Source organism: Salvelinus fontinalis, chromosome 11 (genome assembly GCF_029448725.1).
Source record: "Salvelinus fontinalis isolate EN_2023a chromosome 11, ASM2944872v1, whole genome shotgun sequence".
In the NCBI taxonomy this organism is placed as follows: Eukaryota; Metazoa; Chordata; class Actinopteri; order Salmoniformes; family Salmonidae; genus Salvelinus; species Salvelinus fontinalis.
The window spans coordinates 14,138,300-14,158,476 of record NC_074675.1 but is presented as its reverse complement, the minus strand read 5'-3'; the positions used below and the strand labels follow the sequence as shown (position 1 = coordinate 14,158,476).

The following is a 20,177-nucleotide window of genomic DNA, read 5'->3' as shown; positions in this document are numbered from 1 at the left end:
ACTGTAGGTTGTTGCATGTTCAATTATTTCATATAAGTAATTACTTTTTTAATCAGTTATCCAAATGAAATTAATTTGAATAGTGAACTTGTTGAATGAAAATGCATCCACAATTGAAGGTTTTTGGAAACTTTATGCAGCGCGCGCAAACAATGGTAACCGTGCCCACTCCTTCTCCGAGAGCGTCTAGTCAACAAAGATAACACACCAACGTGAAGGCGCTCCAAAATCATTTAGCTCTTCGTCTTACCTACGTTTTACATATTTTAGTCGGCCACTGTCACTGTCCATCATACAACATACAACTTTCATGTTCTGCCATTGCCTATCGACTACTGCGAGATTACAACAGCCAATTGGTTGCGTTCAGTCCGAGGGTGTCTTGGTAGTGAAACATGATGCTTGAAGAGTTGCCATCACATGGTGGAAATTTCCACTGTGTCCCTCGGTTGTTAAATGGGAAGGGTCTCCCTTTACTGGTGTTCACTACGCTTACTTGTCCTCCACCTATGAAGTCCCGAACAATTAAAATTTAGGTAGGTAGGTCCCCATTTAAGCTTTTTTCAAATGTTTTGCCTGTATATGTTCTCCCGTAGTTGTGTAGGTATTGCATACTTGTTTGTCAACGTCGGTATTTTGAAACACTGTATCCCATTTTCAATTCGCACGGGGAAGCTAATGGTTAATGTTGACATTATTGACAAAACATCAACAAGATAAATTAACCAAGGCTGAAAATTGCGGTTTAATCTCTCAGGTAATCTGTTAAACCAATACATGTATCGTTTAAATTAACTATGGGATATTTAAAACACGTTTTTATGCATTAGCCATGATATCTGATCAAATGTCATAATCCATGGAGTATGTTTGCTGTGTTGGGTGTAGCCTGAACGTTAAAGAATAATGCTTTTCGCGCAAATAACATGTCGTGTAGCCTACATGAAGGGCAAATCTTCTATGGTAGACCGTTAATTCTTCGTATAACGCCAGTAAGTGATATTACATGTGTAATTCACTTACTTGCCAAATGAAGTAATTATTTTGATGTGTTTTGGAGAAGAAAGAATGCAGTTTCTTCCAATGTTTGGAACTGCCCCGCGTGTGTATTTCGCATACTACAAAGGAACGTGAAAATTACTATTTTTAACCATTCGATAACCTTCACAACGACACTGTCAGAGTTATAAAGTTTACAAAGGTCGAATAGTTATTTTGAATACTAATTTCTGTAAGTGTGTTTTAATAGTTGTACAATTCTAAATGTAGTGGAAATATCTGAACATGTAGAATTAAATGAGAAATCGAGGTATTTGGGGTGTGGTTTAGCCTACAGACTGATTCCGCCTTCTTTCGTTGATTTGGGAGGCGCGTATTTTAAAAAGATTCCTCAAGGGTTGAGTCATTTTAACCCTTTAGCTTTTTCTTTATCTTTGTCGTTAATGGGGATATACTTTGAGAATATTCAGATTTAATTTCACCTCTCTATTCGCTACTATGTTATTTGAATATGTAAACCTAGATATATTATAAAAGTACATAGGGTTCTCAAATCCATGTGGTTTAAAAACACTACTCTCTGTACCAGTATTGACTGAAGGTTGTACATTATCAGCCCAGTGAACCTACCTTAAAACTTCTTATGGCTGCAGCCCGACGTCGGTACACTTATGACAACAGCCAGCTCAAGTGGAGGGCGCGAAATTCAAAATATATATTTTTTAAATATTTAACTTTCACACATTAACAAGTCCAATACAGCATATGAAAGGTATAATTCTTGTGAATCCATTCAACATGTCCGATTTTTTAAATGTTTTACAAGGAAGACAAGATATGTAAATCTATTAGCTAACCACGTTAGCAAAAGACACCACTTTTCTTACTCCACGATTTTTTTACTGCATCAGTAGCTATCACAAATTCGACCAAATAAAGATATAAATAGACACTAACCAAGAAACAACTTCATCAGATGACAGTCTGATAACATATTTATTGTATAGCATATGTTTTGTTAGAAAAATTTGCATATTTCAGGTATAAATCATAGTTTACATTGCTGCTCCAGTCAGAAATTGCACCAAAAGCAGACAGAAAAATTACAGACACCAACGGCAAATAACTAAATACTCATCATAAAACATTTCTGAAAAATACATAGTGTACAGCAATTGAAAGACAGGCATCTTGTGATTCCAGACAATATTTCCGATTTATCAAGTGTTTTACAGCGAAAACACAATATAGTGTTATATTAGCTTAGCACAATAGCCAGAAACACTTGGGCGCCGGCGACTACGACAGATATATGAAATAACATCATAAATTGGGTCTTACTTTTGCTGATCTTTCATCAGAATGTTGGACAAGGTGTCCTTTGTCCAGAACAGTCGTTGTTTGGATTCAGAACGGACACTTTCCCTCTTGAATTAGCACGCGCGCTAGCCGGGTGGCACGGATCTCTCCATGTCAACAAACGGAAGAGAACGGAACACGGCAAAACTCCCGGAAAAAAAATCAATAATCTGATTAAACTATATTGAAAAAACATACTTTACGATTATATGGTCACATGTATCAAATTAAATCAAGCCGGAGATATTGGTCGTCCATAACGGCAGCTAAACAGAAGGCAATCCCACTGTCCTGCGCGCGCTCCTCAGAGTACCGGAAATGAGGGACACGTCATACAAAGAGCCTGTATTCAACGTCAGACCAAGATAAACACGAAATTTCTTCTCTCACAGCCTCTTGACACCCAGGGGAAGGTGAATCTATGACGTGAACGTAGACTCTTACGTTTCACGCCCATGTATAGGCAGGAAGAAAAGCAGAGCATCGATTTCAGACTTTCCACTTCCGGGTCAGGAAATGTGCTGCAGAATGAGTTGTGTTTCACTCAGAGAAATAATTCAAACGGTTTTAGAAACTAGAGAGTGTTTTCTATCCAATAGTAATAATTATCCAATAGTAATAATAATATGCATATTGTACGAGCAAGAATTGAGTACGAGGCCGTTTGAAATGGGCACATTTTATCTGGCTACTCAATACTGCCCCTTGCAGCCCAAACAGGTTTAACAGAGGCTCAGGCATGCCATATCTTAAATAGAAATTAAGTAAGTGATTCAGGGAAAGAGTTATATATATTGTTTGGTGAACTCCCACTGACACTGCATGCATTATTAAGATACCTTTGCCACCAGTAACATTTTTTATATTAGCCATGCAGACTACTGTGATATGGGATTATTTTAAGTAATATTGGTTTTGAGTTGGGCAACCAAATTCAGATGGCCTGACTTCAAGTTTGTCCCTAAATGGTAATGTTTCAAACACATGTAGACAAATTCTGAATTTTACAAGTGCAGCACACGTGTTGGAGCATAATTTCCCAGTTTAGTTAAATGTTTTTATGGTGTGAAGGTTCAGGAAGTTAGACATGAAGTTAAAACAAAATGTCCAACTTCCAAACGTATCACAGTGATAATAAATGTCTGTTATATAGAGCATGCCAAAAGGGGTCATACAGTTCCTGTTGTTTTGAACTTTACAATGCAATTTTAGGTAGGTAATGCAGTTACTAAATTGTTGCTTGGTAAAATCCAACCCACATCTTGGGTTGCTGACTGTGTCCACAGACTATTTTCTAGGTATCCACAAAATAAGGTCCATTTGTAATATGGGTAAACTATATCTCTCTGTGAAGTCTCTTTTGACACCTGTCAAAATAACTATTAATAAAGTTTAAAAGTTTTTTTATTTTTTTTTATTCTCACAAATGGTGACACAAATTATGGAGACAAAGTTTGGAAATGACTTGCAAATGTGAGAAATGCTTTTCACATTTGATAAAATCTTGATTTCACAGCTAATCTACTGATGTAACCATTTGGTGACAGACAGAAGCCTAGGCTATTACAGAGAACACTGTAGACCTTTGATTATTTACGGTCTAATAGAATTAACCCATTTTCTATGTCAAAGACTTTCATGTCAGCAGTGTGCAGGTGTGTTCAAATGCAGGGACAGGCCCTGGCACTTTTTTTCTCAGCACACACCTGGCAGTGGGGATATAGAAATGGGCATGCTCTTTTCATTGGTCAGTATGAGGTGTGTGATGCAGGGCTTGAGTGACAGAACAGGTGTAGGTCAAAAAGCCCAGAGCTGTTCATGTTCGAGCAATGACGGCTGATGCAATTGGGACTGTGTGGAACAGAGCAAAGCAAAGAGCCCTTAAGCCGGTCGCAAAGTTGGGTTTGAGGTGTGTGGTGCATGGCAGCTACTATTAACACTAATCCACTATTAATCCGCAAAGGATTTCGGGGTGATTTTCTAAATCACTGTCACTATGTCCTATTGAAATCTGAGAAGGGCATACAATGTGAGTGCTGGCTATTTTTACCACTACTGTTGCATAATGCAATGACTAAATAGTTTGAACAATAAGAATATGGAACTTAAATACGCCATGCACTAGCAATGGTAAGAAATATTTCTTAGACTGGCTTTCATTTTTGTGAAATGGCTTTGAACCAGGTCTCTTAATATTTGATCTTATCTCTGAGACTAACCTGCATTGATAAATACCATTATGTAATACCACATCCTACTGCATAACCAGTTTGCTCATGGCCCCCTCAGACAGGCTGACAGTCAAATCTCTATACCATCTATACATTTTATATGCAGTACGTTAAGAGCAGGTAAAGTACATAATTAATGCAGACATAAAGCTGCCTCATATCTCACAGTTCTTACATGACGCAACTGTGTGGCTGATTTAGTGCCCGATGCTATTAGGTAATGCAACCCAAGTCCTGCCACGTGCATTTAGCCAACCTTTTGCAAATCATTCCACAGAACTAATTTGGGAATGTGTTAACTTTGGTAGCATCAAAATCATCAGTGATGTAGTGGAGGGTAAACACAATTCATCCACCTTTTTTTGCCCAACAATTTATCCACCTTTTGCGGAAAAATGCATTGAAAGAATAGGAAGCTTCACTTTTTCACCACGACTGGCGATCAAAGTTTACCCACCTTTTTTCTTACCACTACATTATTGTGTACAATATAGGCTAGCATTAGGGATGAATTGCATCAAATTCAAAGGCGAAAGGGTTTGATGATAGTCAACATAGAGGATCGTATGAGATCACATAATCTTATGTAAGACTTTGGTTTACTCAGGTAGCACAGTGATAAGACCACTAAATTAAAATTACGTAGCGTCAAAACAGTCATTTGCAATGGTACAAAATGTAAGTCGCTCTGGACAATTACATAAATGTCTCTCCCAGCGTTATTCCACCACCTCTGTTTAGTTTGGCATGGTCTCAAAATGGCATAAAGCAGTGAAAGGCAAACAGGTTTGCTGATAGTGCACCCCTTCCCTGGAGGAACCTGGCATTTCTCTAAATGACCATACTGTTCCAGACTAGAGCTGTGCGCTGCCAACCACACGAGTCCGCTCAGGGTTTTTTAAGAGTTTGCCTGATAGCCGGTCACACACAAACTCGCCAATGGGTTTGAAACAGAGAGACTGTATAATTGATTACTTCCGGTAAATAACTAGCATGGAAGAATTTGGCACTCTAATTTATGCTGGATTGTGAGTTTTCCTTGCAGGTTTTACAGGAAGCAATCGCTCGATGAGTCTCGGTTTCAAATGTCTCAGTTGCCAGCAGTTGCGCAATTATGAGCAAGTGTCTAATGACATGCAGGGCTCCACCTGGCCCCGGGAGCACCCTCCTCCCCTAGCAAATTCAAGGCCACTCAGATGTGGTTCTACGTCAAGCAGTGCAACTTCGTCATCAGCCAACAAAAGCCATGGGCAGATCAATATGGACTGATAAGACCATCGGGACATGGGGGACCTGGGGAGAGTGTTCACAAACAAAGTTAGGACGGACCATGTACAGTACCAGGAAGCAACAACGACTACAGCCTGAACCCCATCAGGCCAACAAAATAGATCTTACTGCGGAGGTCCAGCTCAAACACGCAGGGACCATGCTTCGGCTGATCCTCTTCACCACAAACCTGGTCACACACTGTTGTATTTGATTATACCTTATATGAGGCCCTGCTATTACTATCAGGCTCTTGTGCTGACCTGACCAATACATATCACCACAACCTTCACAAGATCATTATGAGTATGTACATTCATAATTTTTTGACAAAAATATGTACAGAATGATAAATGCCAGTATTGATGCTAAGGCTTGAGCAAAGAGATATGTACAACAAGGTCACTGAGTCATACGTATGTACATAGCCGCATGGAGACCATGTGTTTGGTGTATTTGATACCATTCCACCTATTCTGCTCCGGCCATTACCATAAGCCCATCCCCTCCAATTAAGGTGCCACCAACCTCCTATGCTTTGTACATGCTTGTGACTGTAACTCATACAGTACCTTTGTTACATTGATGGCTAATATTTTCTTTGATGAATCCCAACTCCAATTCTGAAATACCTAATGGCTCAGACACACAGGTAGGATTGTTAAATGTTTGCCTGCCGACAGTACTTAGCGCCTCTGAACAGAGTGTTGGCAGTTAATCTCTTCTGTGTTCAGACAGCAAAGACCTTGAAGTCGTCAGCCACTCAGCCTTATTAAAATACACCATACCAGAAGGTGGCAGTAGCGTTTTTTGCCAATGCATGTCTGTGTGTGTTGCTTTGTCTAGTCAATGTTAGCTAGCTAGATGCACTAATGTTGCTATTGTTGTAAAAAGCCCTTGTACTAGCCAGATGGCCACAGCTAGATAACTAGCTAGCAAGATGACAAAACATTGTTTTATTTACTCTCCATAATTGCATACAGCCCATATATACAGTTTTAGCTAGCTGGCTAATGTTAGCTAAATGGTTAGCATGATTTGCTAGCTAGGTTTCTGATGTGCTAGCTAGGTAAAGTAAAGATACTGCATTGACTCTCGACAGCTACAGCCAGCTGCTTCATGGAAACAAATCCCTTGTGATTTAATCATAATGTTGATTAATGTTTCTAGCTACAGTGGCTAGGTAGCATGCTTGGTTAGTGATGTGTGTATTGTGCTGCACTTACCGCCCCATTTGTTTTATATGAAGTGTGTGGGACTGCCTTGCTCACTTAGCAAGCTAACGTTAGCCATCTAGCTAGCTAACTAATAAGCTATTGCACATTCATCAAACCTACCAAAGAATCACAAAACTCCTTAGCTAGACGTAAAAGATGTAAACACTTGATCAGATTTTCAATTCTTTATGCAGCTTTATTGTTTTAGGTAGAACAATTCTGATTAAAAGGGTGGATTAGCTCTCTCTTTTTCCTTATTTTCACTCCTTTCGGCTCCACCATGGAGGTTTGTGCTCTTTGATTGGCTCAAAGTCAAGTTGTTGGCCACCGCCGGCCATCGTGTTTCTACAAGTACACAGAAGGTACGTATTTTGTTCTAGCAAGAGAAGGATTGGCCTCCTACTGTGATAAGTACCCAATCGGCAGTCAGATTCTCGTGTGTTTCATGCTTAGCAGATTTCACTGAGAGATTGAACTTGAACAATATTAATACTTTCACATGGGATGCCAAGATCTTTTAGACTAAACCAGATGTTCTCTTGAACAGTTCTCTTGAACAATTCTACAGCACTGTATTGGTTTGATAGATTCAGGTGTAAGTGTTGCATGAAGTGGTAAAAGCATGGCAGTCATGTCACAGCTAGTGTAGAGATGTTAGGTTCTGAGGAATGGCTTATATTTAGCTCTGTGACTATGTGGACTTTGGCCTGATGAGAGTCTCTCAGGCTCTATCAGATCATTTCTCCCACTCCAGTCCAGCTATGCTCTCAGTCAAATCCCACAGATGAATCCAACCCTGTGTTCTCAAGGCTAACCTATGTTCTCAAGGTTAACCTGTGTTCTCAGTGCTAACTTGTGTTCTTTGCGCTAACTTGTGCTTAATGCTAACATGTGTTCTTTAAGATAACTTGTGCTCTCAATGCTAATTTGGTTCTTAAAGCTACCTTTTGTGGTCAAGAGTCACCTGTGTCGTCCAGGCTAACTTGCATGGCTATTTTTATGCTCAACTTATATAATGCTTGTGCGTTGTAGGCTAGTTAGTACTCTACACCCTTAGAAAAAATAGTTATTTGGCTGTCTCCATAGGATAACCCTTTTTGGTTTCAGGTAGAACCCTTCTGAGTTCCATGTAGAACCCTCTGTTGGAAAGGGTTCTACCTGGAACCAAAAATTGTTTTTCAAGGGGTTCTCCTATGTGTACAGCCGAAGAACCAGTTTTAGGTTCTAGATAGCAACTTTTTTCTAATGGTGTAGAAGCGAAACCTCAGCACTGTTGGCTAACGTGGACATCAAGGCTAACAACTGCACTATTTGGCTGTATTCAATCTGTATGGAGATCCTCATGGAAATATTTGCATGTTTTGGAGCTTACCCTCAACCCACATGTTCAGCTCCATAGACGCCAGCTCACATGCTCTGACCTGTGGGAATGCTAGCGAACACACCTACTTGTTAGATTATATTGGCAAAGGCCTAACCAAACACCTTGCAAGTTTCTGGATGGAGAGAGAGCTGAGAATAGAGAATATTACCACTTGGTATTTACTGATACCGGACAGGTGAATAGCAGCAGTGTTATGAAGCAACCTTTGCTATGTCAATAGCTAAATGCTGCGTTTGCAAATTTGAGTTCCTGGCGTTCAGAAACCATTATTGCGAGTTGAATGGAGAGAAGCGACACCTAAATTCAACATTGGGGTTAAAACTGATCAGTGGCCGACATTCAAAGCTTTACTAGTTGTACAGATGGATTAAAGGACTCACACAGCCAACAATAGTAACTAGCTAGTGTAGATAAGCAGTGGATCGGACGCATCTCAAAGTAGGCTACACGAGTCCACCCCATCTTGAACTGGGCACCCATAACACCCAGGCATTTATGGTGGAGCTGAAATTGTGGCAGGGAGCCTCGGAGAGTGGACATGTGGAATGTGTCACGTCTGTGAGAGAGAAAGAGGTGTACATGCCACTCATAATTAACTTGCATGTGCAGACAACATCTAAACAGTTGGTTTGTGGGTATCAACTTGACTGACAGGGTGGTTAGAACACTTTTAATAGGTCATGATAATAGTAATTACTGAACATTGTGGGGATATCAATGTAATCCCCGGCCGAGTCATACAGTAAAAATGGGAACCGATGTGTCTCTGCTTGGCGCTGCTTCATAGATAGGCCATGCGATAGGATACACTTGACTTTCTCCTAAACTACCCTGAGGTGGTCAGCTGATTACTGTAACCTGAGTCTTTTTTGACATCATGTTGTACCCGGACTTTTTGTATTGACCCCTCTTTTTTTCTACGCTGCCGCTACTCGCTGCTTATTTTCAATGCATAGTCACTTTACCCCTACCTACATGTGCATATTACCTCAATTACCTTGACTAACCTGTTGCCCCCCACATTGACTCGGTACCGGTACCCCCTGTATGTAGCCTTGTTATGTAGCCTTTTGTTTTTATTGTTTTTTAAACTTTTGTTTATTTAGTAAATATTTTCTTAACTCCTATTTTTCTTAAAACGGCATTGTTGGTTAAGGGCTTGTAAGTAAGCATTTCACGGTAAGGTCTACACTACACCTGTTGTATTCGTAGCTAGGATGTGGAAGGGCTGGTGTATCTCTTGCACTGTATTCATTCCTTATTGACCTTTCAGCATTTGAGGGATTACCAGAAGGAGCATTGTGTTATATCCTCGTTGCTTTTGAATGCCAGTGTTACACACCTGATAGTACACAGGCTAATGGCTTCTAATGTTTCACAAGCTCAAAATGTGTTGAGAAACACATTCTAAACTGTTATGATGTAAGGGCCCAGACATTCTTCCAGCAATGTTGATGTTGGACAGAAAGAGATGTTGGTTTGTTTGACGCAACAAAAGCGTGACTTTCCATTTCCGTCCTGGTGATATGTCATCTGGCCAATCATTCACCGCCTACCGTAGATATTTGCAGCAACTCACATGGTGTCTGGGGTACCAACTTATTTTGGTTGCTTTAAAATTCCTGCTTTTTATGATTGGTTAGAGAGCTGTGGAGGCTGCTGGAATGAGGCTAGTTGGACGACTGCGCTGGCAAGAGTCTGGTGACTGGAGTGCTGTCTACAGTTTGTGAGAGTGCATGCGTCTTTCTTGGGATAGGACCCTGTATTCACCTTATTAGAGATGCCTGTAGTATTGCAGTGACATGGTGTTTCAGCTGTTCCAGTTACCTGCTGGTGCCAGTGGACTGGTTTGGTGTTTTTGTTTTGGAAGATAAGAGAGGTCAGGAGGCCTCTTGACCTGTAATTCACAACCCCTGTTTACCAGCTGCTGTTGACCCAACCCGTGGGTCTCCTGCTGCAGAAATAACCCCAGTATATGGCATCTACAGGCCAGATCCTACTCTGTCGACGTCAGAGACTCTTCGTAAAAAGTTAATAACTTGCAGGGGTAGTATTTGCCTCCAGTCCAGTGGGTTTTTGGGGGACCACAGTTGAAGTACTTCCAGTAATGCAGTTAATGCAAGGATCTGACTCTTGGTCTTCACAGAGGGAGAGAGAGTTCAAATTACTGTAAAAAACTACCATATAAAGTTCAGCCCATGTAGCTGAAACATCTGATATACAGCAGGAAAACATTGGCTGTTATTTATAGCCCGTTATACACAATGCTAGGTACTGTATAATCCTCCAGGTAGATGCTTGAGATTTTCAGAATAGGACATCTGTTACTGAATGAATATTGATTTGATTGAAGATGGCCTCTAATATACAGAAGAGCCCAATGCAAAGTGTTCCGTAAGTTCCTCAATGCCAATAAGAAATGTTTACTGGAACAATAACTACAGGAAGGTTTAATTTATATCCACATTTGAAAGGAGTGTTTGAAGATGGGAATGTCTTGACATGGGGAAATAGCTGGGGTAAGGAGCGCAACTGGTCAGAGGGCTAAGCTGTTGTTTCCGTGGTCAATCCATGTGAGGTCGAGTAAATATGCATCTTCTTGTGTGTGAGTGATGTAATATGACATGACAAATGGCGTGATAAAACAATGTTTGGTTAGAATGTTTCACTGGCTTCTATAATGTTCAGCTTTGCTTCAGCCAATGCAGTAGTTATTGTCTTAATAACGTTGATGTCAAGGCTTTTTGTGTTGTAGTTTAGAATTCGTGTTGTAATGACTAAGCACGTCTCTGCGTTTGAATAGTGGCTGGAGCAGGCTTGTTCCAGTCAGTCACTTCTCCTGTGTGACCTGTGCAGGTCTAGAACCGCACATGATTGGCTCAGAGACATTAGACTGGATATTTTCCATGTCATTTGTCATAGTGGTGATGCATTGCCAATGGTAGCATAGAGTATTTTTGTTTGTGTTTTCGGTCTATTGGTCCTTAGTAGCAGATCATTTTCCGTGAGTGATGGTTGAGGTATAGAGTTGACATATCTTCCAGCTTTGGACCATCTCGCCTGACTCAGTCTTTGAATGGTTGAGATAACTTACTTGCAAAATTGGTTTGTTTTGTCTCTTAACTTGTAACTAATTACAAATACTACATGTGAATATACGACATGCTATGTAGGTTATTCTGTGGAGATTTTAGATCTGTATGTGTGAGTTATGTGACTGTACTGCTCTGCCTCTGCAGATGTGTTGTGTGGACCAGACAATACTCTCTGCTGTAACAGGTGTAGACCAGACAATACTCTCTGCTGTAACAGGTGTAGACCAGACAATACTCTCTGCTGTAACAGTGTAGACCAAACAATACTCTCTGCTGTAACAGGTGTAGACCAGACAATACTCTCTGCTGTAACAGGTGTGGACCAGACAATACTCTCTGCTGTAACAGGTGTAGACCAGACAATACTCTCTGCTGTAACAGGTGTAGACCAGACAATACTCTCTGCTGTAACAGTGTAGACCAAACAATACTCTCTGCTGTAACAGGTGTAGACCAGACAATACTCTCTGCTGTAACAGGTGTGGACCAGACAATACTCTCTGCTGTAACAGGTGTGGACCAGACAATACTCTCTGCTGTAACAGGTGTAGACCAGACAATACTCTCTGCTGTAACAGGTATAGACCAGACAATACTCTCTGCTGTAACAGGTATAGACCAGACAATACTCTCCGCTGTAACGGGTGTGGACCAGACAATACTCTCTGCTGTAACGGGTGTGGACCAGACAATACTCTCTGCTGTAACGGATATGGACCAGACAATACTCTCTACTGTAACGGGTGTGGACCAGATAATATACTCTGCTGTAACAGGTGTGGACCAGACAATACTCTCTGCTGTAACGGGTGTGGACCAGACAATACTCTCTGCTGTAACAGGACAATACTCGCAATAATATTTATTTTATTTCAGAAAATGTGGAGATTGGTTGTGGCCTCAAAAGAAGCATTTCATGTGTCTGATTTGAAGTTTCTCTGTGTATAATGTGTGTGTGTGTGTGTGTGTGAGGGGGATTACAAAATTGGACTGTTAAGACCCCATCCTTCAGCGGCGTGAGACCTTGCGCTCAGCGGCACACTCAGCTGCGGCCCATGATTGGCGGACAGTGTCACAGCCTCCCCGGTGAATTCCAGTTGTCTCTGGCAGGCTCTGAACACTTAACGGTATGCTGAGTCAACCCATGGTAGTAGGGGTAGTGGGAAGGGAGGGGTGTGTGGTTGAGGGCAGGACAGGACAGGGTAGAACAGTGACCGCAGCATGAGGCCGGTACCGTTTGCACTCAGGGATGACCACCTGGGGTGTGTGCTTGGCGGGCCATCACAGAACAAACAGCAGTTGCTGCAACAACGCTCACTGTGCAATCTTGGCCGAGCTTTCAGGATGTCTGTGTGCTGTCCCTCTTGTCCCTCTCTCTCTGCCTTTCTCTCTTTTGCTCCTTTTTCATTGACGTGGGGGGGGGGGGGGGGGGGGGTTGGCTTCAGGCTCCTGATGTGATTGGCCAGGGTGGGTCCTTCCCCTGCTCTTTAAAAGCCTTCCTAACACCTGGGTTACAAAAAAGCAGCAGCTCTTGCCTCTCCCGGCTGCTCACTGGCACTGTCCTCATTCTCCCCCCAAACAAAAAAAACAAAAAACACTTTGGAATCTCTCTGCCATCTCTGAATGAGTGAGTATGTCTCCTTTTCCACGTGATTTATCTGCTTCTCATGTCGGGGATCTTTAGTTACCTTGGTCTAAGTTTGTGATTCAAATAGACACTAAATTGAAACTGCTGAGAAAATAAAATCTTGTAGAGAAAAGTGGAGAATTTTCCACCGTTTTCTTGAGAAACTGTAGATGCACCTAGCTGAATTAGTTTGTTTTGTGCTTTTGAGATTGTGGGCGGTATTTCACTGGTTGACGTATTCAGTTGGTTTCCTTAGAGCATTTGTTTGTGGGTTTATTAGATGTTTTGTTGGGTTGAAAACCAAGCCACTGCTGAAGTGGGACTTGCGTAACTTGAGTGGTAGTTTGAGTTAGACAGAGCTAATCTTTGAGCTGATGATGTGTTGTGTACCTCCAGTAAGAATGGGTTCCTCTGGTACTCTACTTTTGTTGTGTCAACTTGGAGTTGAGTGTTATGTAAATTGCACAGACTCCTTTTCTGCTACTTCTGGACAGATAAAACGAATGAAGTTCATGTTTTTCCCATTCAGTTGATTGATGTCACGCTGTTGGCAAATTGGATTAGAAGAATCTCAAGTTTTGATCAGTGTTTGTTGTGTCACAGAACTGACTTTTCTATTAAAAGTGTTGTAGCCTTGTTGTATGCAAGCACACTATATTAGATTTAGGCGTTAGGCATTTTCAAGCAGGTTCTTTATTTGCGCAATATACAAGGCTTGGTACCAAATATTGTGTTTGATACGGCATCTGTATGCCAAATCGTTTATTGCATTATCTTAATTTGATCATCCTGTTGTTGCAGGAATTTTCCTTAACAGCAGGACATGCAAACTTGTAGTGTATTTGAGGTTTAAAAAGGCTTCTAAAGTTTGTGCTTTTCACTTTAAAATGTCCGACTTAACTTGCCCTAACGAAAAATGTATCAACCCTTACACAAAATGTCCATTAATTATAATCTACGTAATAATTCACATTCCCTGTTGCTGCAGGATTATTTTCCTGTTGTAACAAAATCTGGCTTAAATTAAAATCCTATGTCTCTACTTGCGTGCATTTATCACATTGGTTTTATCAAACCGCAAATGCACACACAGACACATTGACAAACAGACTGTGACAACTTTAAATCACATTCACTATTGTTGTTATTGAATAGAAAACATGTTTCAAACAATCATATGCAAAAGTACCAGTGGTTTTAACTACAGTGGGTAAAGCATACATTTCAGATGTGCATGAAAGGCAAAGGTTCAAGGATTTTGCTGGGGCTGGGTCTATGGCTATAGGTAGCTTAGTCATAGCATAACACAAGGTATATGCACAGGGAGCAGTGGAGTGCTTAGCTGCCTGGGTGGAGGGGTGAAGTCTGGTTGAGCAGGTTCCTTCTTATTTGCTCGAGTGTAGCACACTGGGAAGGAGTACAGTTGGGACAATGATTGATTGATTGTATTTGTATGCAATGCACACTTTTGATCAAAGATACAAATATCTACCAATACGAAGATATAGGCCTACCAGTCAATCTGTCTATCTAGAGGAGACGTAACATGGGAATGTACTAGGACACACAGCAGTTCCAGGAACGCAGCTGGTACAGGCACAGCAGGAACTAGAATGCGATCAAACCAGAACTGTGTATAGTAGACAAGCTAGGTAAAACTAAGTATGTAGAAAAATGCTTCACAAACAGCTAACGATTGGCTTGGCTATACATTTCCATACAGGGGAGGTGACAGCAGTCACAACAAAAGAGGTGTGTGGTAAGATACAGGTTCAGTCTGTCTATGACTTCTCCATAGCATGGAGTTAAAGGGAAACATGGAACCCCTTCACCTGTTTCAGTCCTGAAGGCCATGGATTTCTGTCCTGACTGGGTACAACATGGAGGAGCTACTGTGCATAGACTCACTTACGTAATGGCTTATTGACTGTTAACGTGGTGCGCTCTGACGATCATGTGAGAATGATGGATTTTATACTTGGCCTTTCAATGGCTTGGGCAAGAGTTTAAATAGCCAGAGTTTAAATAGCCAGAGTTTAAATAGCCAGAGTTTAAATAGCCAGAGTTTAAATAGCCAGAGTTTAAATAGCCAGAGTTTAAATAGAAAGAGTTTAAATAGAAAGAGTTTAAATAGCATGTGACTGAAATGTATTTTCTAGCACTAAAACTTCCTTTCGAAGAGTTTTTACAGTGCTTGTTTTTTGATGGGCAGCACTGAAATGTTAATTCATGGACTTGGATTGGTGGATGAGGTTAAGTTCCATAGCTGTTTGTTTATGGCTTTGTCACAACATTGGACATCCATGTTTGTTACCAGTGTTTTGATGTGTTTCACCGTTGTGTTTTTCCTGGGGTGTTGGTCGGTAGGATGGGAGGGAGCAGGGTGCGACTTTTGGGAACCTGGCTGGACAAGGGCCCTGGCTGCTTGTCTGTTTTTACCCATTCCTGTCAAAGAAGCCTTTGTATTGGAAGAACAGCACTGTGGGTAATTGGCTGTTAAAATCATTTAGCAGAACTCTGTGTGCGCTGCCCAGTGCCTCATCTTGTTGTTACGTAATAGCAGCAATCAAATGTTCAATAGAATGGAAATTTGAACACATGCCTCCTGCTGGCCCACTACTTCAGTGCACTCGGTGTGTTCAATTGAATTGGGTTTGCCGTGGACAGCAATACAGACAGGCCTTTGTAGCTTGCTCTCCCAGAGGTTAGGAACATTTGGTCGGAAACTTGCCTGCCTCAAGGCCTCATTAGCCGACCTCTTTGACCTGAATTTAGGATTCAGGTGTGTTTTTGATATAATGTTGAGACTTGCTTTAACCCGCCTGAAGTGAATGTGGTTATAGTATCATAAAGGAAACTGCACAGCAGCAATAGAACATGGACGTGTGTCTGAAAGGATTACTTAGAGGTTCTTTTAGGGAAAATAATGTGTGCTAATCTCTAAAAATAGATATGTAAAATTGAGGTCACAATTGATTTTACGGTCTGTCAAGCAAAAACAATACTGCAATTACTTATCTACGTCGACTACAAAATCCCTTTGAACTTGATACAGTTAGAGGCCATTTTGTTAACTCTGTGTATAGCAGAGTACAAAAGGTATCCAAAACCAGTCTGCACGGAACGTCAAGATTCCAATGCGTGACAGGAACAGTGATATTGTTTATGATCGACGCCATAGTTAAAGCACACTGAAGTGCGTGAGCTACCAACATGTATCGAAAGGAGAGATAAAATGGTGCTGCGGGTTCAGGGGAATGTGACACAGAAGGGTGTGTGTAGAATGACACCTTTTCTTCCCCTTGAAGTGTCCTTTGTCAAGGCCCTAGAGTTCTGGCCAGTCAGATAAGACTCATTGAATGTATCTTCATAACATTAACAGTAACTAGCTCATTGTTGACAGATTACACAGTCACATTATTAGGGATATTGTCTCTTTATAGAGGACTAGTCAAAGTGTAATTACAAAGAAATGATGGCTAGTTGTGGCCCATAACTTTTAGTTAACGTTTAGACAACATTGAATGATTGGTTGTATGTTTGCTGGTTATAAGGGCTTCCCGCCACATCAGCAGCTCTCTGAATATTCTTAGAACGTTTACCCTTTGCCGTTTTCTACAGGTATTTGCCCTATAGTGTAAGGCTGAGCTGAAGCACGCCAACCTACCAAGTACAACTGCTCTGCTTTGGACCGTGAGCCCTTCCCCAGCCCCGCACCACTATAGCCGTAACCATGGACCGCATGGAGCTGAAGAAAGTCTGCATGGAGGCAGACGATGACAGCACAGACAGTTTGGACGACCGATTCACAGAGCCCATCGACTCTGAGAAGGCCACCATCAACAGGTGTGGTTCAATACTGTATCAATTATTTTAGCTGAGACTTTCTACAGAAAAAGCTGGAAATAAAGCGCATTGCCTTAGTTGTGGCAACAAGAATGTGTTCTTTGCCAAACTGTACAGAAATGGTTCTTTATCATACATTTCTTGTCTCCTACCTATCATTGTCTAATGTACACAATGCTATTCAATACACTGGTTAGGAGAATCTCTCAGCTCATAGCTTCACTGTAAACCGCCAACAGATTAGCTACACTGTAATCTCATTTCTTCCATCACCCCTAAAAATAAAAGAAATAGAAGCTGTAACTAGTCTAACTGACCCTGTAACCACTCATAAAGTCCTAACATGGCTGTCATAAACTAGTCATAAAGAAGTATTTTAAACTAGAGATTGATTCAATTATTATACATCTGCAGTCACTTCCTGGATGAGGATGAGGACGCAGAGAGCCACAAGTTTCTCACTAATGGGATTATGAAGAAGAAGAAGTATGAGGAGTATCAAGAAGAATACGTAAGAAGACTGATGATGAACTATCGATGACAACACATGCATGTTTGCTCTTGCTCATGGACACTATCTCTTAACAACAACCTTGACCATTTCCTCAAAAGCTGTCTGCTTTTATTCAAACCTTCGTTCCGAGGAACCCTTTCGTAGGAACTGGTAGTTACGTGTGTGTGTGTGTGTGTGTGTGTGTGTGTGTGTGTGTGTGTGTGTGTGTGTGTGTGTGTGTGAGAAATGTTCTTTACGATCAGTTGAAGTCATGGTAATCTCTCTCTTACCCTCTCTCTCTAACTTTCTCTCTCTCAGCACCCAGGACATACCTCCTTTGGTATGTCAGTCTTCAACCTGAGTAATGCGATCATGGGCAGCGGCATCCTGGGTCTCTCCTACGCAATGGCCAACACTGGCATTGTGCTTTTTGTGTAAGTGTGTGTTTGTCTCTATGGCAGAAGTTATGTGGAATCAAATCAAATGTATTTATATATCCCTTCTTACATCAGCTGATATCTCAAAGTGCTGTACAGAAACCCAGCCTAAAACCCCAAACAGCAAACAATGCAGGTGTAGAAGCACGGTGGCTAGGAAAAACTCCCTAGAAAGGCCAAAACCTAAGAAGAAACCTAGAGAGGAACCAGGCTATGAGGGGTGGCCAGTCCTCTTCTGGCTGTGCCGGGTAGAGATGATAACAGAACATGGCCAAGATGTTCAAATGTTCATAAATGACCAGCATGGTCAAATAATAATAATCACAGTAGTTGTCGAGGGTGCAACAAGTCAGCACCTCAGGAGTAAATGTCAGTTGGCTTTTCATAGCCGATCATTAAGAGTATCTCTACCGCTCCTGCTGTCTCTAGAGCGTTGAAAACAGCAGGTCTGGGACAGGTAGCACGTCCGGTGAACAGGTCAGGGTTCCATAGCCGCAGGCAGAACAGTTGAAACTGGAGCAGCAGCACGGCCAGGTGGACTGAGGACAGCACGGAGTCATCATGCCAGGTAGTCCTGAGGCATGGTCCTAGGGCTCAGGTCCTCAGAGAGAGAGAGAAAGAGAGAATTAGAGAGAGCATACTTAAATTCACACAGGACACCGGATAAGACAGGAGAAGTGCTCCAGATATATGGGGTCAATGTTTGGTTTCTGCAACCGTCAAGTGATTAAACCACCAGCTAATAAAGTAAACGATTCTGTCTGCATCATATAGTATTACTGATAGGACTGAAATAGCTTCTGAGTCCTTGGTATAGCAAGTGGGGTTTGACAACAGGGTGGGTGGTGGGGTATGTATTTGGGAATAGACAGACACTGACTTTGGCTCGAAGTCAGGACCTTCTTGTGACATGCCATCCCCAGCATGCATGCAAAGGTGGCGTGAACAACCATGTTACAGCCCCGCCTCTGAATCCCATCACCGCCTCCATTCTCAGCTTCCCCGGATTGTGTTGACGTCCATAACAGCCTGTTCAATCAATCCCTATAACCAGGTTTCTCAAATGTCCAAAACAGGATTATGATGCTTTATTTCAGTTATGTTTCCACTGTGTATGGCTGGGCTTTACCAAGAAATGATTTTGTGACTGAGTACTTTCACTAAGCAAAAACATTGTCATTTTCGGCATATCCCTGAAAGTGATTGAAGGACAGGAGACAAGAAAATAGATTAGGAACCCACTTGATGATTATAGTGGCGCAGCCGGTTTGTTTCCGGTCCTAAGGAGTTTACAGGGAGTCCCCAAACGTCAGTCCTCCTCCTCAGTTGCAACATCTTACTTCCTCACCATCTATTCTGGGCTTCCCTGACATTCTGGAAGGTGGTATCACATAACACCCATTTTGATACAGTCATTCACCTGCTTGCCTATCTCTGGTCAACAAGAGTACAGTGAGGTGTAGAGGGGCAACTCTCAATTCAAAAACAACATCTTTAATTCAGTTAGTTTAATACGTTGGAGCCCATTGGAGGCTGGATGATTGGGTTAAAGGCTCCTTGATGATGAAGGCCCCTTGTGAACTCTTTAAGTGTAAGGATTTAAGGCTGATCATGTTCAGCCGATGCGGGAAACCCATACATCCCCTCCCGGAATACCTCACAAGTTACTTTATTGACTTATATAATAGCTCAGAGTTTAGTCTGGTCTCTAAGCACTGACACGCATTGGTCGACCACTATTTTGTCTGAGCTGGCACATATATTGACATGGCATGATGGTGTCTTTGACATGTGCTTTAGGCATTGGAACATGGTCTTCTCAAATAGGCAGTAAATGAATGCCAGAGAATTCATCCGGACCCACCCCCCCCCCCCCCCACCACCACCCCCACCCCCAAGTGAAATACGACTGCAGTTCTAAAGCTAAGTTTACCTCCCTAAATAGGTAATGGGGAAAACAGAGTGAGAGTGACTAGGGGGAGAAACTGGTGAAAGTTATTATGTAGGGTGTTTTGTAACCCAGTTGACATGTGTTGTTTGTTGTGATTTGTGTAAGATTTCCGTATGGTATAGCCCAATGCTAATGTCTGACTGGTTTCTATCCCAACGTAGAGTCCTTCTCTTGGGTGTGGCCATCTTGTCGTTGTACTCTGTTCACTTGCTGCTAATGACTGCAAAAGAAGGAGGTAGGTGTCATTTTTTAATTAATGGAAATGTCTG

The 20,177-nt window shown here is 41.7% G+C and overlaps 1 protein-coding gene across 2 annotated transcripts in view; it reads left to right on the top strand.

The window, feature by feature from the left end:
- The first annotated feature begins 441 nt into the window (after nt 1-441).
- Nucleotides 442-20,177, top strand: part of LOC129865102 (sodium-coupled neutral amino acid transporter 4-like) — a 33,953-nt gene continuing 14,217 nt past the window's right edge. Inside the window, exons 1-5 of one of the 2 annotated variants that reach the window (XM_055937589.1) lie at nt 442-536; nt 16,803-17,027; nt 17,442-17,538; nt 17,839-17,954; nt 20,070-20,143. In XM_055937589.1, coding sequence (XP_055793564.1) covers nt 16,915-17,027; nt 17,442-17,538; nt 17,839-17,954; nt 20,070-20,143 — 400 coding nt within the window. In that variant the 5' untranslated portion in view covers nt 442-536; nt 16,803-16,914. Of the gene's footprint in view, nt 537-13,065; nt 13,182-16,802; nt 17,028-17,441; nt 17,539-17,838; nt 17,955-20,069; nt 20,144-20,177 lie in introns of those variants that run through there. The other variant, XM_055937588.1, reaches the window with a different exon arrangement.